The sequence below is a fragment of the Lampris incognitus genome, chromosome 2 (genome assembly GCF_029633865.1).
Source record: "Lampris incognitus isolate fLamInc1 chromosome 2, fLamInc1.hap2, whole genome shotgun sequence".
Taxonomy (NCBI): domain Eukaryota; kingdom Metazoa; phylum Chordata; class Actinopteri; order Lampriformes; family Lampridae; genus Lampris; species Lampris incognitus.
The window spans coordinates 101,887,502-101,913,609 of NC_079212.1; the positions used below are offsets into that span (position 1 = coordinate 101,887,502).

The 26,108-nt window shown below is 42.6% G+C and overlaps 1 protein-coding gene across 1 annotated transcript in view; it reads right to left on the bottom strand.

The window, feature by feature from the left end:
- The window catches only part of raly (RALY heterogeneous nuclear ribonucleoprotein), a 142,872-nt gene that overhangs the window by 43,554 nt on the left and 73,210 nt on the right, over positions 1-26,108 (bottom strand). The window contains exon 5 of the mRNA XM_056300895.1: positions 2,746-2,862. Within this exon, the coding sequence (XP_056156870.1) occupies positions 2,746-2,862 (117 nt within the window). The remainder of the gene's footprint in view (positions 1-2,745; positions 2,863-26,108) is intronic.

Consider the following 26,108-nt stretch of genomic DNA (forward strand, 5'->3'; position numbering starts at 1 on the left):
CTTTTAACAATGGCTTTCTTCTTGCCACTCTTCCATAAAGGCCAGATTTGTGCAGTGCACGACCAATAGTTGTCCTGTGGACAGATTCCCCCACCTGAGCTGTGGATCTCTGCAGTTTGTCCAGAGTCACCATGGGCCTCTTGGCTGCATCTCTGATCAGTGCTCTCCTTGTTCGGCCTGTAAGTTTAGGTGGACGGCCGTGTCTTGGTAGGTTTGCAGTTGTGCCATACTCTTTCCATTTCCAGATGATGGATTGAACAGTGCTCCGTGAGATGTTCAAAGCTTCGGAAATCTTTTTATAGCCTAACCCTGCTTTAAACCTCTCCACAACTTTATCCCTGACCTGTCTGGTGTGTTCCTTGGACTTCATGATGCTGTTTGCTCCCCAATATTCTCTTAACAAACCTCTGAGGCTGTCACAGAACAGCTGTATTTGTACTGAGATTGGATTACACACAGGTCGACTCTATTTAGTCATTAGGTCAACATTCGATCATTCAGCAATCATCAGGCAACTCCTGAAGGCAATTGGTTGCACTCAGAAACGGGGGCTGAATACTTTGCACACCGCACTTTTCAGTTTTTTATTTGTAAAAAAAAAATTAAAATCATGTATAATTTTCTTTGTACTTCACAGTTGTGTGCCACTTTGTGTTGGTCTTTCACATAAAATTCCAATAAAATATATTTATGTTTGTGGTCGTAACGTGACAAAATGTGGAAAAGTTCAAGGGGTATGAATACTTTTGCAAGCCACTGTATATGCCTAATACTGTGCAGGTCCCCCTCGTGCCACTAAAACAGCTCTGACCCATCGAAGCATGGACTCCTCAAGACCCCTAAAGGTGTCCTCTGGCTGGCACCAAGACGTTAGCAGCAGATCCTTTAAGTCCTGTGAGGTTCGAGGTGGGGCCTCTATAGATTGGATTTGTTTTTCCAGCACATTGTACAGATGCTCAATCAGAATGAGATCTGGGGAATTTGGAGGCCAAGGCAACACCTTGAATTCTTCGTCATGTTCTTCAAACCATTCCTGAACAATTTTTGCAGTGTGGCAGGACGCATTAACCTGCTGAAAGAGGCCACTGCCATCCGGAAATACCATTGTTTAGGTCGGCAGCGTGTGTTAAATTGACTTCCACATGAATAGCAGGACCCAAGGTTTCCCAGCAGAACATTGCCCAGAGCATCACACTCCCTCCGCCGACTTGCCTTCTTTACCCAGCCCATCCTGCTGCCATCTCTTCTCCAGTTGAACGACACACACGCATCTGGCCATCCACATGATGTAAAATGAAATGTGATTCATCAGACCAGGCCACCTTCTTCCACCGCTGCATGGTCCAGTTCAGACGCGCACATGCCCATTGTAGGTGTTTTCGGCAGTGGACAGAGGTCATTATTGGCACTCTGACTGGTCTTCAGCTATGCAGCCCCATACACAGCATGGTGCGATGCACTGTGTGTTGTGACACTTGTCTATCATAGCCACCATCTTTGGGATCGGATCAGATGGGCTAGCCTTCTCTCCCCACGCGCATGGTGGTGATAATGTTTTGGCTGATCAGTGTGTGTGTGTGTGTGTGTGTGTGTGTGTGTGTGTGTGTGTGTGTGTGTGTGTGTGTGTGTGTGTGTGTATAGCATGTGTAACAATAAGATAATAAATAAATAATAATAATACATTTTATTTGTAGAACGCTTTTAAAAGTACTCAAAGTTGCTTTACATAGGTTAAAATAAACAAAAGCAACACACCAAAAACATAAAACACACAGCATTAATCACACATTAAAAGCAATTCTGAAGAGGTGAGTTTTGATTTAAATATTTGAATGTGGAGAGATCTCTGATGTGTTTGGGGAGGACGTTCCAGAGGGAGGGGGCAGCTATGGAGAATGCTCTGTCACCCCAGGTCCGGTGCTTGGTGCTGTGTGGTGGAGCGAAGGCTGCGGGAAGGAGTATGGTAGTCGAGCAGGTCAGTGAGGTAGGAGGGGGCCTGGTTATGGAAGGCTTTGTGAGTGAGGAGAAAGACTTTGAATTGGATCCGTTGTGGGACAGGGAGCCAGTGGGAAGCTCCGGAGGACAGAGGTGATGTGATCACGGGAGCAGGAGTGGGTGAGAAGGCGAGGAGGAGAGTTCTGGATGTACTGGAGTTTGTTTAGGACTTTGGATGATGAGACTGCTGTTGCAGTTGTCAATTCTGGATGAGATGAAGGCGTGGATCAAGGTTTCCGCAGCAGAGAAGAGTGATGGGCAGAGACGAGCTATGTTTTTTAGGTGGAAAAAGGCAGTTCTGGTGATCTGATTGACGTGGTGCTCAAAGGAGAGGTTTCTGTGAAAAATGATTCCGTGGTAGCTGATGTGTGGGAAGAAAGACAGTATGGCGTTATCGATGATGAGACAGAAGTTGTGAGTGGCTTTAGTAAGGAATTTGGGACTGATGATTGATCACATCAGATTTATTACAGTTTAGTTTGTGGAAGGTGTGTGTGTGTGTGTGTGTGTGTGTGTGTGTGTGTGTGTGTGTGTGTGTGTTCTTGCAGTGGTAACACAGGTGTGTGTTATCTCTAGTATTGATGTGTGCATTTTTGTGTTACCTGTGGTTGTGATGTATGTTTGTGTTTCTTACCTTGGGCAGTTTAAGAGTGTGTGTGTGTGTGGGTGTGTGTGCGCATATTTGAAGGTTTAGGTGTGCAGGTCTATTTGTGTGTATGAGTGCGTGTGTGTTTGTGTGCGTTGTGTAACCTGTAGCAGTGATGTGTGTGTCTTCTGTGATCTGCTCTAGTCTGAAGAGAAGTGCCTCGATGTTGGCCTTTATCTGAGTCAGCTCTGACTTAATAGCCTGCAGCTCTGTAGCTTTCACTGTTGGGAAAAAGACAGATAGAGGGAAATAAAGGGGGGGTGTTAGTGAATGTAAATTATGACTGTAAATTGTAGAGTGTTGGTGCAAGTACATTTCATTTTGATTTCATACTTAAAGCACCAAAACAAATGCAAATTTGACAGAGATGACCAAGAGAGAGAAAAGAAGAGTCTTGGAGAGATAGACATATCATATAATCGTTAACAATAACAAATTCCACACATCTGGTCTTAAATAACAGTGAATTTCAAAGCTCAGGAAAGTTTAAACTTGTGTGCCACATAAACACGTGTCTCCTGTAAAAGACTGGTCTAAAAACTCACCATATGGAATTACAACATAGTTTGGCGACCTAACAGTACAACTGAAAAGCAGGATTTCCAGCATGCACAAAACGGTTATGAAGGTAATAGGCAGGAAAGAATTTGAGCCCATACAGAGCCTATACGAGCAGGCAGTCATAGAACAAGCAACGAAAGTCATTGCGGACTCTCAACATCCCCTCCTCTCTGAGTATGAACCTCTGCCATCGGGAAGAAGACTCCATGTGCCAAAGTCTAATCCATTGACAGATAGATAGATAGATAGATGTAAACATACATATATGAATGAATGAATGATGATTTATTTCGAACATGTAAAAAGCAGGATGTAACATACAGATAGGCCTTTGCCATTAATCTGAAGTGATCAGCAAATCCACACATCAAACTCAGCAAACAAATCTCCGTATGCATCAGATTATTTGTTACATGTTCAAAAAGCAGTAGGAGGAACTATACACCTATGTTTTCCCACCTCTTCTCACCTACTCTTAACTTAATTCAGCTACTATAGATTTCAAACTCAATTTCCACTGTACGGTATAGTTCAAATTCAATGCAAGTTGTGCTGCACAATACTAACTCAACCACTGTGAACAATAAGAAAAAAAGGGGGAAAAGAACACATCAAAAACACATGAAAGAAAAAACATAAAAACTTCCTAATGTCATGTACCAAAGAATAAACAGATCTCAATGCTACGTATAACCTAAATATCCACTCGAAGTCACAGAAAGAAAATGAAAAAAAAATAATAATAATGAGAACTGTTTAGAGATAAATAAAACTTCAACAGTTAACACAACTCTTCATCATCACTGTATCTCTTGATAATCAGTCCTTTGTACTTCTTCTTGAACTGTGTAATGTTTGTATTTTGTTTGAGTTCCATGCTCAGACTGGTCCACAATTTTACCCCACTGATTGAAATGCCCATGCTCTTCAAAGTTGTAGGAACATGTCATTTCTTTAAGTTTAATTTCCCACTCAAATTATATTCCCCTTCTCTATCTGAGAACATTTTTTCCCACTTAAATTATATTCCCCTTCTCTATCTGAGAAATTTTTTTGTATTTTACTTGGTAGTAGATTGTTTCTTGTTAACCCAGCCATCGAGGAAACTCAGCCACTGAGGATGCACAAGCCAGTGCATTCTTAGTGCCGGTCCCAAGCCCAGACAAAGGGGAAGGGTTGCGTCAGGAAGGGCATCCAGTGTAAAATCTTTGCCAAATCAAATATGGGTATCATAAATCAGATTTTCATACCGGCTCGGTCGAGGCCCAGGTTACCAATGACTGCCCCCGGTGCTGTTGGCCAGCAGGGTGCCGGTGGAAACTATGCTACTGTTGGGCGAAGGAGAACGAGAGGGGGAAGACATGTCCAGAGGCAGCAGCAGAGGAGGAAGGGTAGGAGTGTGGAGGTGAGAGTCAGAACTTTGAATATTGGCACTATGACTGGTAAAGGGAGAGAGAGCTGGCTGATATGATGGAAAGAAGAAAGGTAGGTATACTGTGTCTGCAAGAGACCAGGTGGAAGGGAAGTAAGGCCAGGATCATCAGAGGTGGGTTAACCATTGACTCAGCAGAGTTGCAAGAAGTGCCACAAATTTTATGGGCCAGGGATAAATATGATGTGGAGTTAGGTAAAGGGGCTGAACCCCTCCATGTGATATCTAAACGCACATAGCGTCCATGTCAGACACAACGTCCGCTCAAACCCGAGCCAGTAATAGGTATAACACCAGTGTTTAACAGTTTTCTGGCAGCAGTAGTTATTATCCCATGTTCACACTCACCAGTGAGGACGCTTATCTTTCCAATTAAAAAGATAAGGCCAGGGCATCTGGGTAGCGTGGCGGTCTATTCCGTTGCCTACCAACATGGGGATCGCCGGTTCGAATCCCTGTGTTACCTCTGCCTTTGTCAGTCGTCTCTACAGACAACAGTTAACTTTGTTTGTGGGTTGGAAGCCAGATGTGGGTTTGTGTCCTGGTCGCTGCACTAGTGCCTCCTCTGGTCAGTCAGGGTGCCTGTTCAGGGGGGAGGAGGAACTGGGGGGAGTAGCCTGATCCTCCCATGCGCTATGTCCCCCTGGTGAAACTCCTCACTGTCAGGTGAAAAGCGGCTGGCAACTCCACATGTATTGGAGACGTGGTAGTCTGCAGCCCTCACCGGATCGGCAGATGGGGTGGAGCAGCGACCGGGATGGCTTGGAAGAGTGGGGTAATTGGACGGATGCAATTTGGGCGAAAAAGGAGGAAAAATCTCCCCACCACCCCAAAAACAGAGAAAAGGCCAGAGGATCAGCCAGCAGAGGTGATTTGTGCAAGATTTACAAGCACCAAATGCAGCAGTACAGGCACAGATTGTACCTATAATTCGCATACAATATTCTCACAGGTTCCACCCGGCAGCATGTGGTTTTTTGTTGTTGATTTTGGTAATGCATTTTTCAGTGTCCCAGTGCACCCAGAGTCTCAGTATTGGTTTGCTTTCACACTTAAGGGTAAATCATATACATGGACCAGGATACCACTAGATTATGTTTAATCCTCAGCAGTCTATTCTCTGGTTTTGCATTCAAGTCTGGAGAATTGAAATCTTCCAGCAGGGAGTATGATGATACAGTATTTTGATACAGTATTTTGATGATTTAATAATCTGTTCATCAACAAAACAAGCTTGTGAGATTGACACCATTACATTGCATTGCTAAAATGTCAGGCAAAACAAGGCCACAAGGCCAGCATGAGTAAATTGCAATTTCTTCAGGAAAAAGTCACTGTTCTAGGGCATGAGATCTCTAAAAATGGTCAAACACTGAGCTCAAAATGAGAGGAGGCCATCCTCAAAATTCCAAAACCTCGCACTAAGAGGCAATTGATGTCATTTTTAGGGATGACAAGCTGGCTACTGTAGACAGTGAATCTGTGACTATGCCTCTCTGGAGGCTCCATTATTATGTATCATGCATGGCCATGGACTAAAACCAACTGACAAAGGGACGTGGACAGAAGCTGCTGACGCAGCTTTCATTCAACTAAAACAGACTGACTACTACACCTATGTTAGGACTGCCTGACCCAGAAAGACCATTCACACAGACTGGCAGGCTTTATGATGTCTGTTCTGATACAAGAACAAGGGAGAAAACAATGACCAGTGGCATATTTTTCCTCAAAATTAGACAGTGTAGCATTGGGCCTGCCTCTCTGTCTGAGAGCAATAGCAGCAGCAGAGACAGCCATAGTTTCATCATGGGATATAGTGGGTTATCAGAAAGTTACTCTGTTGGTACCTCATTCAGTGGCCTCTATTCTGCTTGTCTCTAACACGCTGGCTGGGATAGAACAATATTCTGTTATCTCTACCTAATGTCGATGTCAAACGCTGCACAGCTCTAAATCCTGCCACCCTGCTCCCCTACTGTTGAAGCAGTAACACACCTGAGTCTACAAATCAAGGTTCTTAGCAAAGACTATTGGTTGACTAATAGAATCAGGTGTGTAACTGCTTGGTTGGAACAAAGACCTGCACCCACATCCGCCCTTTCTGGATTTTGTTGCCCATCCCTGGTGTAGACTGTGGAGTCCTGGCCTGATGTGTCAGCACTTCTGTGTTGTGCCATCCTCTTGGCCAGCGTCCGTTTGGTTTCCCCGATGTAAAAGTCACGACAATCCTCCTGGCACTTAACAGCATACACTATATTGCTCTATTTGAGTCAGGGGACCCGATCCTTGGGGTGGACCAATTTCTGGTGCAGTGTGTTTTGGGGTTTGAAAGCAACTGAGACACTATGTTTGGAAAATACGTGTCTCAACTGTGCCGACACTCCTGCCACATATGGAATCACCAGGAATCGGGAACAATTTATTTGTCATTTCATACGAAATATAATTTCCCCCAGCCCACAGCAGTGCAACACAAAGACAAAAACACATATCCAAAAACGTCTTTATCCGACATATCCAAAAAAACAAAAACAAAACAAAAAAATTCACTGTCCAAAAGAACGAACGCCAGACAGGATGACTGTCAGAAGTGCCAGTCTGCATGGGCTAGCAATTAGCTCAGCCTGCCCTGCTTCCGCATCCTGTCAGATTGCCCTTGGTGTTTCCTCTTTGGGAGCAGCTCTGGGCATGGCCGTGGTCCCTGGGCCCACTGGACGCAGCAGACCAAGCTCTTCAGCTGATCCAGCACCAGCTTTCCCAGCCATCAAATGAAGACACAAAATTAGACATGGACAAAGATACTGCATGGTTGGTACTGGGTGAGGCCGCTGCAAATGTAAGTTTGCGTCACTGTCCTCCCACACTGGTACTGGGTGAGGCCGCTGCAAGCGTGAGTTCGTGCTCCCATCTTCCCACACCGGAAGCAGAAGTGCCACTACTGGTTTACGCATAGGTAGCTGTTGTCCTTTTCCTCTCTTCAATCAGCTTGTGCACTGTTTGGGCATCTTCCTGGCTTTGACAAACACCCAGTCGGCTTTGACAAACGCCCAGTTAGGATAACCACACTTAATTAGGGCCTGTTGACAAATGCCCAGTTAGGATAATCACACGTAATTAGGGCCTGTTGACAAACGCCCAGTTAGGATAACCACAATTAATTAGGGCCTGTTGACAAATGCCCAGTTAGGATAACCACACTTAATTAGGGCCTGTTAAATGTGGGGACATTGTCAGCTCCATGGTACAGTGTCCTGATGACTCCTAGTTTGTTCTCCAGTGGATGATGAGAGTCAAACCTTGAGTACTGATCAGTATGTGTTGGTTTATGGTAAACATCAACAATCAAATGTCCTCCATCACTAATTGCAATTTCACAGGCTAAGAAGGCTAATCTGTCATTTTTCCCATCCTCCCTGGTTAACTTGATGTAGTTTTCCACAAAATTAATGTGGTTGGTGAAATGTGGTACATCCTGAGATTTAATTTTAACCCAGGTGTTGTCCGCAAAATCGGAAAGTAAAAAAAAAAAATCATCGAAAACATGAACGATCAAATCTTGAAAAAAGTCCCCGTAAACCAATGGAAAAACACGGACCAATTATTAGAATGGTTTAAGAGTGTAAATGACAAGAAGAACTGCAAATTCATATGTTTTGATATCTGTGAGTTCTACCCCTCCATAAGCAAAGAGTTACTATCCAAAGCCATCGATTTTGCTGCAAAACACAGTGATATCCGAGCAAGACAGAGACTATATACCAGACAAAGGAATCACTTTTATACCACAAGGCAAACCCATGGCAGAAAAAAGTTAGTAGTAAATCTGATGTAACCATGGGCAGCTTCGATCGGGCGGAAACTTGTGAACTAGTTAGAATGTATTTGTTGTCTCAACTACAGGACCTGGACATTAATGTTGGACTCTATAGAGCTCCAGACACCACGTGGCTAGTTTTGTTTACACAGCCATTTTGGCAGGAAGAAAAGCGTGTGCACTGAGCAAAAATTAATGGCGCCAACATTGATTTCAAGCCATCAGAGTTCACTGCACATTTTAATTCTAAAGATATTGAACGCTATATTACGAAACTTGACAAATTGAACATATGGAAGAGATTTTCTTAACGATTCCCTGTCAGGCCATATAACTAGACTTGGCACTAGTCTACAATACATTACACTAATACAGTGTTTGAAAAGCTTTGAAATTGGTTGATTCAATGCCAAAATAATAAGCCAAAAACCCGAAAGACAAATTCATTCTAAGCTTAATTAAAGCTAGGATACACAGTTGAAATAAGGTTAGGCCGGAATTATGTTTGAGATAGAGAGCTACAAAATGAAAAACTGCCACCAGTAGTGAATATGTTGGTAAACTAGTGAGAATATTAACCTTTTTATCATTGTTTTGTAGACTCATCACATTCAGTCCAGTTCTATTCATTTTTTCTTTTAACAACATATTTTCAGTTCTCAGAGCTTGGCATTCCAATTCAAGAGATTTAATGTGGTTCATACAGTTTTCATTGCAACATGGTGGCGTTGTTGGATCATCATGATCATCAGGAGTAGGCTGAAAATCATTTTCAAGTTGTTTGTGGGTAGATTCCTTCACGGAAAATTCTGTGGGAATCTGGTCTGCAGTAGGATGCTTGCTGCTGTCTTGAGGACAATCTATTGGAAGGATTACTACTGCAGCTGATCACTTCTTTGCTTGCTCTCTTCTTTTGAGTTTGCTCTTCTGTCTTCTGTTGAATATATCTCACCGCATTCTTCTTCTTCTCTTCTCCGGGGATGGTACATGTTTGAAGATGGATGGGATGTAGTCGGGTGACAGAGGGTTATCACTCTTTTTCCCAAAAACATAAGTAAATAGAAAATGTGCAGTCATGTTTTAGTGAGCAAGAGGCTTAGTTCTTTTATCTTAGCCTGTATTAGCCCCACAAAATCCACGCCATAATATATAGGTTGAACTTGCCTTTTAGTATAATAAAATTGTCAGAAATCGTAACAAAAGCCTGTTAAATAAATTATATATTAACGTTAGGAAGTGTTGTATTCTGTACCTGATATGAAGTGGTCACTACACAAGCGGAATCCGTTGCTTGTGGGGTCCCATCACTCAGTTTTCTTCTGTTCCCTTCTAGCATGTTTTATGGCAGTAGTCCATTTATGTCATCTTTCGGGATCTTTAGGACTCCGATAAAATGCTTTCCCTTTTACTTGTCTGTGACTGTTCTGGCATCCCAGCGCACAACAGCTATCCACCATATTCACTGAATAAATACAGCAGGCGAAGAGACTTGCTGCTAGCTAGCAGTCATTTGCCCAGCAATAGACCCGCTTTTCTGCCAAAATGGCAGCGTTTTGATTTCGACTATTGCATGGCATCAACTACCAGAGCTTTATAGGGAAAATGGGTTAGCAATTTGTTGCAAAACACCTAGAGAGGTCGAGCAAATTAAGTAAACAATTTGCAAAATATTCTCAAACAATGGGCTAAAAATCGCAGTTAAAGCAAACAAAAAACAAATGGACTTTCTGGACATCTAAGTGGACCTTAGGAATGGCACATACAAGCCGTACATCAAGGGATGGGGCTTACTGGCTGGCACTAAGGCTGTGCACCAGCCTCTGGATGTCCCTCAACAGAGACTGGAACCCGTTTCCCTGAGACTTTGTCTGCTTCAAACACCCACTGCCCGGTGTCCTGCCTCTCCATACACAAAGCAGTGGTTCCACTCCTGCAGGTTCTGTTCCATGCATTTTGGATCACAAACTGTCCTTCCCCTTACTTGGACAGTGGGTTGGCCCAGTGGGGAATGAGAAGATTTGCTGGGAGATGATTGAGAGGAAGGGCATGGTAGGGGTATGGTGGTATTCAGCTGGTGGTGTCAGTCACTTGGCATTTGCCACCTGTTGATCAATCAAAATGGCTACCATGTGTGTCAGGGTCTCCACCTGGGCACTTAGCTGTTGTATGATCTGGAGGTTCTTATTGTCTGCAGCTGTGTCCCTTGGCTTGTCATTACTCTGCCAATCTCCTGTTTCCACTTTGGCACTATGTGCGTGTGTTGTCTTTTAATGGGGGGGGGGGTTGACCGAGTCTGCACTGGTGCTCATTCTTGTCATTTATTATTTTCATTACTTGGCTGAGGATGTCCTCATCGGTAACTTCACTGTTTGAGATGAGAGTTGTCATTCTTTGTTGGAGGTCAGCATGTTTCGCCCCAAGGCCCTGGTAGATAGTGTGGAGGAAAACCTCTTGAATGGTCTTAGTATCATAAGAGATCTATGTTGACCTGCCTTGACTGAAAAAGGAGTTTCTGTTTGAGTCCAACCATGTAGTACAGGAACTGCTGGGGTGACTCTTGTTCGATTTGTCAGGCACATGCTAACTCGTGAGTTATCTTGGTAGTTGCTTCTCACCAAATTGGGACCTGAGGAAGCCCTTGAGTTCAGGGACAGTCTTTTCATCTTTGTTTATAAGCATATCCTTAAAGGTGCCTGGTTTAATAATTGTCAACTCGCTCTGGACTACCTCTGCCTCCGCAAAGCCCTCTTTGACTCCCTTGTCGATGTATTTACTGAAGCTGTTATAACTTATGTCAGAATCCTGGTATCTAAGTTGACCATCATTTACCTTAAATTTTCTGTACTGGCTATAGGAGAGGTCCTTTAAGAGAACCATTCTCTCTGATGTCATCTGCAGCATGGAGTGTGACTTTGACTCGCCTTGGTGGCTGTATGTAGTAGCTGGTGGGGTAGCTGTACCTTCACATCATCTTGGTTTCCCACCCAACTCCTCATACGCTTTTCTCAGCTCTTCTACTAACTGTGTGGTTGTATTGACACGTGAGTTGGAGTAGGGATGAAGTTGTATAATTGTGCTGTTGGAGTGATGGTGTAGTTGCATAATTGTGCTGTTGGAGTGAGGGTTTGGTTGTTGTATGAGGTCTGAGGTCATAGTGGATGGACTGAGACTGGGTGTAATGGGACATAACTTCACCCGATGTATCAACAGGAAAATGGGTAATAATAACCTTACATAGCAAATCATTCAACATCAACAAATGACACATACCTTCATCCTCAAGTTCTAGCAAGGTGTCAGACTGCATTTAGGGAATGACATAGCCCATGCAGCTTTCCTCGTCACTTGGGCTCAATTTAACTATGTCTTGCCTGTACGCTGCAATGCCCCTTGCAACCTGGTAAATCTTAGCACTTGAGAGTCTGAACAAGCTCTTTTTGATGCTCAACACCAGTTCTCTGATTGCTGTAGACATGGTGTGCGTGGTCCCAGTTGGCAATGCAATGTAGCTTTGAGTGCAGTACGTGTTGACCTGATGAACCAGCAGCGTTGATCCTTGGTGACTGGCATGTATTGACCTCCTGGTAGAACAGTGCGACTCCCTGGTGAAGTGAGGATACTTCTACTGCTTGATCTCACTCCACAGACACCCAACAACAGACTCCTGGGCTGCAATTATGTCTCATCACCTCGGTCTTGTGGTCCCAGCATCACTGGATATGCCCCCCTGATGAGAGATGGCAGAGGGGAGATCCCAGACAAGCACCCATAGTTTGTTATGGGTCCCAAGGCTAGTACCACAGTAACAAATGATTTGTGTTCAATGCCTTTCGGTTCCCTGAAAAACAGATGACATTTTCAAAGGAATGAAGACACAAACCATGCATTTCTCTTCCCAATTTTCCTCTGTCCATCAATTATCCAAACTGCTTATCTTGCCGTCAGGGTCACAGGGATGCTGGAGCCTATCTCAGCAGTCATTGGGTGGAGGAAACCCACACAGACTCGAGGAGAACAGGCAAACTCCACACAGAGGACAACCCGGGAGGCCCCCAAGGTTGGACTACCCCGGGGCTCGAACCCAGGACCTTCTTGCTGCGAGGCGACCATGCTAACCACTGCACCACTGTGCCGCCCTGAGAGGGACAAGTGGCTTTCAGCCACACAAGATTGAGCAATAACAGGTCTGGGATGCCCTTAGATGTCCGGGGTGCATGCGCGCCACACTGAGCAGAGGCGCAGGTAACCCACTGAACCCCGCTTGTGATGGGGATCGGGGATTGCAATTATTTCCCATGAATGAGGAATTCCCAGTAGGGCTGGGTCGTAAGCTCGCGTTGATTAAGTCCCTGCTCTTTGTACACACCGCCCATTGCTACTATCGATTGGATGGTTCAGGGAGGTCCTCGAACTAGCCTCGCCGGGGTTGTTCGCGGCCCTGGCGGAGCGCCGAGAAGATAATCAAACTTGACTATCTAGAGGAAGTAAAAGTCATAACAAGGTTTCCATAGGTGAACCTGCAGAAGGATCGTTACAGGGGCAAATCCCTCTGTTGGACCCGGGCAGTGAGCGGCTGTGCCGATCTGACACCATCTGCTGAGGTGGGGAGGCTGGCAAGAGTAAGGATGGAAGGGTTGGTGGCGCCGTTGTGTGGGGGTGGATAAGGATGGTTCGCAAGCAGCTCGTGATCAAGCCGGTTTTACCCGGAGTCTTCTTGTGGCTCTGCTCACGCTGTCCCCCTCCCTTTTCTCTCAGCTCTCCTCTCCTTTCGAGTTTCCTTTTCTCACTGTTCTTCCTCTTCGTCTGCGTGGAGCCCGAGGTGCGTCATGCCCCCCCCCCAAAAAAATGGCGCATTGTGCAAATTTTCCTGCGGTTATTACAAAATTTGAAAACATGAAATAAATATTCAAAACTTTCCCCAGTGCAGTAGTGTCTCTATTTTTTGATGTCGATTGGTTCACTGTTCTTGCTTAGTTTCAATAAGGTACAATCTATGTTTTGCACCGCACTCTGTGGGAAACAGTCACACACGGATGGAGTAAGAGGAGCAGTGGGTTCTCCCTTTTAACTTGTCAGTTTCACCACTCGTTAAACCAAATGAACATTACTCTTTGTTCAAGTACATCTTTTCAACATCTGTACTGATTCCATGGTTACTATCACATAACACAATTAAATCAACTCAGTTACACCTCACATACACTATTAATTCACTGAGCAACATAAATCAACATACTTTCACTTTGAACGACTTTTCATAGATTATGACTGTTCTCATTCCAGAACATTCTATACATCATGTAGGGAATGTTAATTAACTCGAAATATCAGTTTGATTCAAACCCACAGAATTGAGGATTCATGCCTTAAACTTTAACTAAGTACATTTTTGCAATGAACTCGATCAGGTGTTCAGGGCCCCACAGAAATGTAAATGCTGCCTGTAGCTCACAACCTGACGGTCACCATTTTCTAAGAATGCCGTCGTTCGTAGCTCTACACTCCCACACTTTTTAAACTTGATCCTGAACCCTCAAATCCATTAACAAAACTCATCACACTCGTGCTACATACATTTTAGCTTTAGGAGGTCGTTGTTTTGTGAATTTCAAGGTGTACTGACCTGAAAAACCGATGAAATATTCAAAGGAACGAAGACACAAACCATGCATTTCTCTTCCCAAGTTTCCTCTGAGGAGAGGGCAAAAACCCCACCTTAGGAGACCTGGGCTCATTGGTTCCGCTCTTCTCTTTCCTAATAAACTAAGGCTTCTCACAACAAATGTGAAATTAATTACTTTAGGTCTCAACCTCAATACTTAACTGTTATGTTTATTACAACTAGCAAAATAAAGTACTCAACAATACTTAAAATAGTTTTATACATGACAACATTTATGGCATTTAGGGCAGCATGATGGTGCAGTGGTTAGCGCGGTCACCTCACAGCAAGAAGGTCCTGGGTTTGAGCCCCGGGGTTGTCCAACCTCTGGGGTCATCCTCTGTGTGGAGTTTGCATGTTCTCTCCATGTCTGCATGAGTTTCCTATCGGTGCTCCGGTTTCCTCCCACAGTCCAAAGACATGCAGGTCAGGTGAATCGGCCGTACTAAATTGTCCCTAGGTGTGTGTGTGTGTGTGTGTGTGTGTGTGTGTGTGTGTGTGTGTGTGTGTGTGTGTGTGTGTGTGTGTGTGTGTGTGTGTGTTGGCCCTGTGATGGACTGGTGGCCTGTCCAGGGTGTCTCCCCGCCTGACGCCAAATGACTGCTGGGATAGGCTCCAGCATCCCCGCGACCCTGAGAGCAGGATAAGCGGTTTGGATAATGGATGGATGGATGGATGGAATAATAATGATAATATTCCAAAAATAATCACAAAAGTGATCACACATTCTGAGCTTACCACATTACCATTCTCCTAGACTGATGATCAATAAATTGCCATACAAGAGTAGCCATTAAATGGGACTAATAGCTAGTTATTTTGTAGTTTGCATTGTGGGAGGTACCCCAGGCCTCTAACGGGATTTTCTCACTTTGAATTGCTGTATGGTAGAAAACCTAGGGGTATGTTGGCCCCATTTAAAGAAAGTTAGCAAGATGGTTTAAGTACAAGTACAATGAAAGCATTTGTAGAGGATTTATAATTACTTTTCTTCAATGTAATTTCATTTTATTTGCTGTAACATTTAATTCTATTGATTCTATTTGATGCAACATTAACATGACAGCTTTTACATGTAGCTGGTTCAAGCCCTGTGCATTATTGCGCATCTCTTGTGTGGGTGCGTCTTTTGTTTCGCTGTCTTGTTCTCTCTGTGTGTCTCTCTCCTCTAACTGCCTTCCCTCTAAGGTGTGGAGCAGCTGAAAACAATTAAGTAGGCTGATTGAATAAGAGAACAGAGGAGCAGTCAGGGGATCCGCCCAATAGCCTACAGCAACACAAGCTTTTCTTCTTTTCTCCCCAGTATGTTTGTGTGTGTTGGGTTTTGTTATTTTAGATTGTAATTTTAGTTTGGTTTGGAGATTTCTGGTAGTGCAGTTACTGGGTTTTGTTTTTGGTTCAGCTTAGTTTACATTTTCCTTTTTGATAATGTAAGGGGGAGAACTGGGTTCCCTGGTCCATTGCGTGGTTGGCTCAGTTTCTTCCCCATCTTTTGTTCCGTTTGGCTGGGATCTCCAACTCCTTTTGCTTATGTTCTGTTGCATACTGTGTATGATTATTTTCTTCTTAAGAAATACTTTTTTTTATTCTCAGTTTGAACTGAGAATAAATGCGTTACAAGTACTATCAGCCATGCTGTCACAAGTCTTTAATGCACTAGTGTGAAGAGAGCCGAATCAAATGCAGCTACCAAATAGGGTTTTATTAGAGAACAGAGAGAGCTTTAGGGAAACCAAATAGTCTCTGGCGAAGCAGATGGCCCAACACAGAAGAGCAACCTCGTCAGGCCAGGACTCCGCGATCTACACCCATCTACAGGCCAGTGGCCACTCTTTCAAGGATGAGGATGTGCCATCCTTGATAGGGAGCAATGCTGGTTTGAACAGGGCGTCAAAGAGACCATCTATTTGAAGAGGGAACAACCATCCCTGAACTGAGGATAGGGGTTGAGTACATCTGTTGCCATTTTACAATTGTAGGAATTATATTCCCTTCTCGAACAGCAAAGACCACAAAAACCGGATTATAAAACGAAGCTTCTTTATATGAAAATGGTTGCAGACATATGTACATTCGACAAAGCTAATGGTAACGTTTTTCTTGCTAATCTCTGAGCGCACTGCTCTCGCACGAGTCTCGACCGTCAACCGAATCAACTTCCTGTTTCCTTGTCGCTAAGCCTGCTGGGAGTTTGAGTTTTACATTACGAAATACAGTAGGCTTTTCTAATATGAACTGTGCGATCTGAACATTCGATCTATTCTTTTTAACATCACAAATAATATTTCTGTAATCATGTATCACATATAGTAATCAATCATATCTCTAATCATGTATTCAATAGAATAATCAATCAATCAAATAAACAATATAATTCACTTGTTTTCATGAACTAATTATTGAACTACTATTCAACTCAATCATGTGACCAAATAAGTCACAACAACAATGCTGTGATTACCCAATCCTCTGTCAATAATACACGTGGCCATTGTAACTCTAATTAATAATCGCAGCAATTTGCATATGAAACCAATATTAGATTACCGGTTTCACTCGTTATGCAGCTGTACTGTTTATAAGGTTGGGAATACCTGCAGTCAGCTGAAACTAACAGTCACTTAGATGAGTGATGAAAAGTTTCTCCCACTAAAATTTGTGTCCAGATGAACTAATTCAACTTTCTGTGATTTATATACCTGGATTATCGAGTATGCATCAAGACATTAGTAAGTAAAATGTTATTTATATAGCACTTTTAAAAACACAGTTATAAAGTGCTTTACACTAAATACAGAAAATACGAGCAAATACACAAAACATGGCACAGAGAGGAACAGACCAAGCCAAAAACGAACCAAAACAGAAGGCAGGGATGGGTATCTACAAAAACGCTTGCCTGACAAGATGTGTTTTTAGAGAGCAGAGTTCCCAAAAGTACTTGGAGAAATTAAGGGTACACATGCGCAAAATGTGTTCAAATAGCACAGGTCACATTTTGATTAACAAGACTGCACCACACTAAACAGGCCACCTCCATCAGGGCTAATTGTTGGCAAACTTGTGCTAGTTTGCGCTCTATTAAAGCAAGTTGATAACATATAAGTAATTCACCCTACAGCATTTCTAATGTCTCAGCATTGCATTTTAAAAGACGAAAGGATTGTTAAAAAGGAATCAGAAATCGTCTTCATTTTCTCCACAGGCGAAAAATAATGGAACCGGAAGTAATTTGGAAGCCCTGAGACAACGACAGCATATCGGCGGTCTGTAGGTGTGCATAACTAACCTCTGCCCATTTATGTATGCAGGCAAAGAGACTTGTTGTCATTCTGAAGTGTGCTTATAAAAGTCTGTGGACTACCCCTGAAAAAGAAAATTGAGTTATTTGATGGCTAAAAGACATTGTAATTTGGAATAATGTCTCCAGTGTGGCCTTCATCCAAAGTGCCTCAAACCTGATTTCTGTGGTAGGTTGGGTTCAGGTAAAATTAAGTATATAAAAGTAATGGTATAAAATGGAGCAGAGAAGCTGAAATTCTGTGGTAGGGGCAACTAAACTGGTTAAACTGTTCACTAGTATTGTCAGTAAAGTTGGTGAGGCTTAACTTCTGCCTCTGCACAAGAGTGAAGAATATCAAGTAAAAAACATTTTGCTTACTAAGTTTAAGACCATGAACAGAAAGGGAAAGCAAATTAAAGTTTTGTTTTAACGTCACGTTAAGGTTTGAAATTACAATTAGGCATGGCGTGTATGGTGAGGGGGCAAGAGGCAGTTTGGCTTGTGAAACCATTCTTAGATAATTTTAGCCTAATTGCATGCAGCTTTAACCTGTTGACAGAAGTCAATTTGCTGATGTATGCAGTACCTCTACAAAGAAATACATGTGAATCATAATTTTATTTAAATATCCCCTGGCATTAAAAATGTTATTCAATTTTTTTTAAAGGGACCCACCGCGTGCCTGGGGAGCACACCCCACATGACCACACCACCATTAAACTGCAGTTATTACACATGACATGATGGATGCATTAACGTGTGGTTTTTCTATACCCTTTAGTTTGCATAAATGAGAAGCAGCAGGATCCAGCACTTAATAGACGACACAATATTTTTTTTAATCTTCAGTTTTCCAATGTTTTAGTTTCTCAACCCACTACAACCATGGTTTCTTTTTTTTTTCCCCGAGAGAAGTAGAACTCAGGTCATACCCAATTTGTGTTTAGGCTATGAGATGTGCATTCCTCTGTGGTACGTTTGGCACCAATATTATGCCAGTGTCAGTTGACTTACTACTGACCCTCTGTTACTCAGCAGAATATGTGTCAGCCTCTCAACTTTTCTTTTTTTTTGTCAGTAACCCAATTTTTGACCATTGGTTGGAGGTTCTTTGGATCATCCAGATACATCTAAAAAGGCAACAGTCGTTCATCCAGCACAAAGACTTCTGAAAACACTTTAATAATTTGCTCGGCTATTTTTTTTCCATATTTCAATGTATGTCTCAATTGTCTCAAGTCTTAAGAATATTTTCAGAGAGTAATTAAATAACACCGATATAAAAAAAAGATAAAAAAAAGTCATACATTTTCAGTTTGCCATATTTGTCGATTGTTGTGCACATCCTATGCTTTTCTGGAAAATCTTTGCTGGCACACAGAAAGCAAAGTATTCTATGTATTTATGGGCGAGCATTTTTTCCAATGTGGATGTTTTATTAACCCTATTTGAATTGAAATCGGTTTAAAAAGCAACTAAAAAAATATAAACACAACTGCAGATAAGGACATTAGTAATGGCTCTGTTGGACGTGGGTGTGCAAAAGAACCAGCATTGACGGTACTACTGACTACTGTTAGTGCTGGCTCTATCTGATGTTAGCTGACTAACAGAGATGCAGAAGGGAGTGATGAAAGACAGATCATTGCATAAAAAGAAGTACAACAAGTTGTCCATAAGTGAGGCCCTGGCAACTGCAAAACAAAGCCTCACAGCTACCTAGCTAGCGACAGTGGATATACTGCATTGAGCATCCTCTTCTTTAGCGTTTATTGGTGGTTGGCAAACCAGCTTAGAGGTGTGTATACAGTGGCTTGCAAACGTATTCATACCCCTTGAACTTTTCCACATTTTGTCACGTTACGACCACAAACATAAATATATTTTATTGGAATTTTATGTGAAAGACCAACACAAAGTGGCACATAATTGTGAAGTACAAAGAAAATTATACATGATTTACATTTTTTTTTACAAATAAAAAACTGAAAAGTGCGGTGTGCAAAAGTATTCAGCCCCCTTTTCTCTGAGTGCAACCAATTGCCTTCAGAAGTTGCCTGATGATTGCTGAATGATTGAATGTTGACCTAATGACTAAATAGAGTCAACCTGTGTGTAATCTAATCTCAGTACAAATACAGCTGTTCTGTGACGGCCTCAGAGGTTTGTTAAGAGAATATTGGGGAGCAAACAGCATCATGAAGTCCAAGGAACACACCAGACAGGTCAGGGATAAAGTTGTGGAGAGGTTTAAAGCAGGGGTAGGCTATGAAAAGATTTCCCAAGCTTTGAACATCTCACGGAGCACTGTTCAATCCATCATCCGGAAATGGAAAGAGTATGGCACAACTGCAAACCTACCAAGGCACGGCCATCCACCTAAACTTACAGGCCGAACAAGGAGAGCACTGATCAGAGATGCAGCCAAGAGGCCCATGGTGACTCTGGACAAACTGCAGAGATCCACAGCTCAGGTGGGGGAATCTGTCCACAGGACAACTATTGGTCGTGCACTGCACAAATCTGGCCTTTATGGAAGAGTGGCAAGAAGAAAGCCATTGTTAAAAAGAAAACCATAAGAAGTCCCATTTGCAGTTTGCCAGAAGCCATGTGGGGGACACAGCAAACATGTGGAAGAAGGTGCTCTGGTCAGATGAGACCAAAATTGAACTTTTTGGCCTAAATGCAAAACGCTATGTGTGGCGGAAAACTAACACTGCACATCACTCTGAACACACCATCCCCACTGTCAAACATGGTGGTGGCAGCATCATGCTCTGGGGGTGCCTCTCTTCAGCGGGGGCATGGAAGATGGTCAGAGTTGATGGGAAGATGGATGGAGCCAAATACAGGGCAATCTTGGAAGAAAACCTGTTGGAGTCTGCAAAAGACTTGAGACTGGGGCGGAGGTTCACCTTCCAGCAGGTCAACGACCCTAAACATAAAGCCAGGGCTACAATGGAATGGTTTAAAACACAACATATTCATGTGTTAGAATGGCCCAGTCGAAGTCCAGACCTAAATCCAGTTGAGAATCTGTGGCAAGATCTGAAAACTGCCATTCACAAACGCTTTCCCCTTTCGAAAAAAAAAGGGTCCCATATTCCCCGTTTTCCCCTAAAAAGGCCCTATAATCCCGGTTGCAATAGACACCGGGGAACATAGAACCCTCTTTTGGAAAAAGGTTTCCATATTCCCCGCTGTTTCCAGGGGATCATAGGACCTTTTTCCAAATAAAGGGTCCTATATTCCCCGCTATTGCCAATCGAGGAACAAACCGGGGAACTTAGAACCCTTTTTGCAAATTATTTCCTTAACGGGTCCAAAATAATAAAAATAGGGGTCATGGCTGAGTTGTAGGCTACGACAATCTATTCCTCCGCTGATTAAATTAGGCCGTATTACCATTGTTGGCTGTTGTATATCGCAGGCCACCTTGAGTGCGTATCCAAATTCGGCCTAGAGGCTGTAATTTGCTTTATTGTTATTTCTTACCAATATTTACTGCAGTAGGCCTAGTTAGTTGGCTCTCTGGCTCAGCATGGACAGTCGGCAATCAACGCAAGTTTGTCTTGCAGTAGGCCCGCTGTAGATAAATGTAATGGTGTGATGTTTAATAATGATGATTACAACGTATTAATTGGAATAAGGGATATAAGGATATATTAATCATTGGGAAAACATATGCATGAGGAACAGGGCTTGTTACAAGGACATGAGGGTCTATAGTGGCAGTGGAAAAGTACTGAGTATGTTAGCAGACAGAGGAATGCAGAGTAAATTAGGTGTGAGGGTCACTGACCTTAGATAAGGTTAGCGACTCTGAATAACAAAGGGAGCAATAAGTGTGTTGTGGTCAAGGGGGAGTAGAGACAAGATGTCTATCTCCATGGAAGGTGTGAGGGTCGCTGACCTTGGATAGGGTTGGCGACTTTGAATGGGAAGGGGAACAATGGAAGTGTTGTGGTCAGGGGGGAGTGGAGACGAGATGTGCTGTGATTTGTGGTTTCAGAGATAGGAACAGGATTTTACGACGGCAGCTGCAACAAGGAGATCACAGCAGATGGAGAAGAAGATTACCTGGAGTCCGGATATCAGTGAGGCGGAAACGGAGTCAGATGAACGGACCAATCAGAAAGAAGACCACACATCCATATTCAGTCAACACTTTGTATAGTATAAAGACTGGGTCAGGGAAAGGAGAGACAGTCAGACTTCGTGAACTGACACAATCTGTTGTTTGTCAGGGATAGGAAGATCTAGACCCAGAGCTCTGTATGCTTTATCCATTTACTGCTAAATAAAACGGATGGTTTTGAGACCGAACATCTTCTCCTATTGCTTTATCAACAAACACGCAGGACTACGCTCTCACATAGATGAAAATGAGTTGTTAGAGTGAGCTGCAGTCCAACACCGCCTACCAGTATAACCTAGCCATTTCCACCTTCGCTCAAAGTTCAGTTTGCACAGCACTGGACACTTCAGCCACTTTCTTGTTACTTTGCAGTTCGTTTTCCATATTAAATCACTTGGCAGACTTTCTTTCAAAAAGACGTTAATGATGAACTTTTTAGGCAGAGAACTTAGACCAGGACTTGGAATTTAGGACCAGCACAAAGTATCCATCAACGGGGGCCGCCTACCTTACACAATAGGCTAATTGCCTAATAATAATAATATGTGCTTCTCAAAAAACTAAAGGCTTGTGGAGGTGCTAAACCAAAAACATGAATCAAAGACGAACATCAAAGGATGTAAGGTAACACTCACCAAATGGTAAAAAAATAACAGAGACAGTCCTCTATTTCACCATTTTATTGTTTGGCATCAGTCATTAAGGTTTCTGAAGAAGACCACCCGGCCAAGTTAATGACTGATGCCAAACAATGAAATGGTAAAATAGAGAATTGTGTCTTTTTTTTTTCATTTGATGAGTGCTACCTTACATCCTTTGATGTTCTTCTTTAATAATAATAATAATAATAGTAATAGTAATAATATCAATAATAATAATAATAATAATAACAACAGCCTAATAATAATAATAATAATGATAATAATGATAATAATAATAGCCTAATTATAAAAGAGGCCTAATAACAAATAACAATTACAGGCATAATACTATCAATAGTAACACTGATAATAGGCTGTTAATAACAAAATGCTTCTAGTAAAAGCTTGGCTGAAAAAGGGTTGGTCTATGGCAGAAGCTCCCCAGAAAAGGCATGGTCTAAAACAAAAATCTCCAAGGCCTAACTAGCCTAACGGTAAGGCTTTTTTCTTCTTCAAAAAAGCAAAATGAGTAGTCCTAGTCCATTAGGCTACTCAACAAAGAGGGGCTAAAACCCTGGATTTGACGTTGCCGACGCTGCAGGACCCTTTGCGCGTTATAGATCCTTCTGATTGGGACTGTTGGCTCCCTCGCAACTTCTGCAATCACCCCCTGTCGGAATTCTGCACGGTGCACCATTTCTCCGTCAGGTGGATGCACATGTTCCCCAACATCGTGCACAATAATGTTAGCATTCACGTCCTCCACTTCAAATCTATTTGTGATCAGTGGCACTCTACAGTTCCACCTCCAGCACCTCCATCTAATGGTGTCTTGATTGGTGCGGTGCTTCTGATATCTGAAGTTCTCATGTACCAACACTTTGCCCCCTCGATCACCATCCATAACTATCGCCATTGTTTGTCTTCTTGTAGGCTAGTAAGCACATGACAGTGAGTCCACGAGTTATCACCGATAACAACCGATTGTTGCAAACTGTTGCAAGTTGGCGAGCGGTTTAGACATTGGTGAATTTTGATCATGTGGTTTAGAACGCCAGGAAACTTGCGTGCAGATGACCACACATCCACGACAAGTTTTAAATATTTCCAAACTCGAAATCATGTGTGCATTTGGCTATTTATAAATTATTTTTCGAGCAATATGTGTTTTGTGATTCAGCTTTAGCGTTGTTGATTAGCCTTTCATTCATATTTTGTCAAAAAGGCGTATTCATTAGCCTAGGCCTATGTCCCGTTATTTCTGTAGCATACAGCATCTTAGAATCTTAAGAGACCAGGCAGATATTGTTATTATTTTATTGTTATTACCACGCTATATTAGCCTACTTTATAATTATAAATATTTCAATTATCCAATTTTTAGCATTTCTAATATAAGGCTATATTGTTATTATTATTATTATTATCATCATCATCATCATCATCATCATCATTATTATTATTATTATTATTATTAGGCTATTATTATTATTATTGTCATGTTATTATTATTATTATTATCATTACAATTATGATGCTTAAAGGGCCTTACTGAGCAGATGGTTTCTATCTAATATCTGTCAGATGCTTTTCCCAATAAGCTGGTGTGGTTATGATGGGAGCGACGGCTTTCTAGGGAACATAGAAGAAGTGGGTCGGAATTGGCCTATTGTCGGTATCAGCCAGCTTACGCAGGAGTCTATCCCTGGTACAATGCGCTAGACCTCTGGGAGATGGACTGCTGAGGATGGAACACAACACCTATCCTCAGCTCCCAGCACTTCTCGCACAATGTGCTACTCATACGCTGAGTTGGCGGCACCCGGGATCGAACTCACGACCTTGCAATCCATAGGCGAGAGCTCTACCGACTGAGCTATGCCCGGGTACAATTGCCCAAGGAACATAGGCTTACTATATTACATTCCGACACAGACGAGCCAGCTCACCTACTCGGCGAGGCGCATTTTCCTTGATAAATGACACATTTCATGCATAAATATCAGAGAACTACCGGGGTGGGTTATGCGCCCAAATATAGGCTATAGCCTAATAAGTTGAAATTGGTTTAGTGTCGAAAGTTTCCACATACTTTAGCCAACCTGGACTTTGTGAATTCGTTTTTGTGATATAAAAATAGAAATCGTATGATTCATTGTCTTCTTAATAATCTGCCCTAAATAATGCATTATTGAAAATGCACTTTTTTGCGCCAAACAGCATCAAACCTGCTGACCGGGGAACATGGGACCTTTCTTTATAAAAAGGGTCCAGGGACTATAGGGAGGACCCCATCTAATCTGACTGAGCTTGAGCTGTTTTGCAAAGAAGAATGGGGAAAAATTTCAGTCTCTAGATGTGCAAAGCTGGTAGAGACATACCCCAAAAGACTTGCAGCTGTAATTGCAGCAAAAGGCGGTTCCACAAAGTATTGACTCAGGGGGGCTGAATACTTTTGCACACTGCACTTTTCAGTTTTTTATCTGTAAAAAAAATTTAAAATCATGTATAATTTTCTTTGTACTTCACAATTGTGTGCCACTTTGTGTTGGTCTTTCACATAAAATTCCAATAAAATACACTACCGTTCAAAAGTTTGGGATCACCCAAACAATTTTGTGTTTTCCATGAAAAGTCACACTTATTCACCACCATATGTTGTGAAATGAATAGAAAATAGAGTCAAGACATTGACAAGGTTAGAAATAATGATTTGTATTTGAAATAAGATTTTTTTTACATCAAACTTTGCTTTCGTCAAAGAATCCTCCATTTGCAGCAATTACAGCATTGCAGACCTTTGGCATTCTAGCTGTTAATTTGTTGAGGTAATCTGGAGAAATTGCACCCCACGCTTCCAGAAGCAGCTCCCACAAGTTGGATTGGTTGGATGGGCACTTCTTGCGTACCATACGGTCAAGCTGCTCCCACAACAGCTCAATGGGGTTCAGATCTGGTGACTGCGCTGGCCACTCCATTACCGATAGAATACCAGCTGCCTGCTTCTGCTCTAAATAGTTCTTGCACAATTTGGAGGTGTGTTTAGGGTCATTGTCCTGTTGTAGGATGAAATTGGCTCCAATCAAGCGCTGTCCACTGGGTATGGCATGGCGTTGCAAAATGGAGTGATAGCCTTCCTTATTCAGAATCCCTTTTACCCTGTACAAATCTCCCACCTTACCAGCACCAAAGCAACCCCAGACCATCACATTACCTCCACCATGCTTAACAGATGGCGTCAGGCATTCTTCCAGCATCTTTTCATTTGTTCTGCGTCTCACAAACGTTCTTCTTTGTGATCCAAACACCTCAAACTTGGATTCATCCGTCCACAACACTCTTTTCCAGTCTTCCTCTGTCCAATGTCTGTGTTCTTTTGCCCATCTTAATCTTTTTCTTTTATTGGTCAGTCTCAGATATGGCTTTTTCTTTGCCACTCTGCCCTGAAGCCCAGAATCCCGCAGCCGCCTCTTCACTGTAGATGTTGACACTGGTGTTTTGCGGGTACTATTTAATGAAGATGCCAGTTGGGGACCTGTGAGGTGTCTGTTTCTCAAACTAGAGACTCTAATGTACTTATCTTCTTGCTCAGTTGTGCAACGCGGCCTCCCACTTCTTTTTCTACTCTGGTTAGAGCCTGTTTGTGCTGTCCTCTGAAGGGAGTAGTACACACCGGTGTAGGAAATCTTCAATTTCTTAGCAATTTCTCGCATGGAATAGCCTTCATTTCTAAGAACAAGAATAGACTGTCGAGTTTCAGATGAAAGTTCTCTTTTTCTGGCCATTTTGAGCGTTTAATTGACCCCACAAATGTGATGCTCCAGAAACTCAATCTGCTCAAAGGAAGGTCAGTTTTGTAGCTTCTGTAATGAGCTAAACTGTTTTCAGATGTGTGAACATGATTGCACAAGGGTTTTCTAATCATCAATTAGC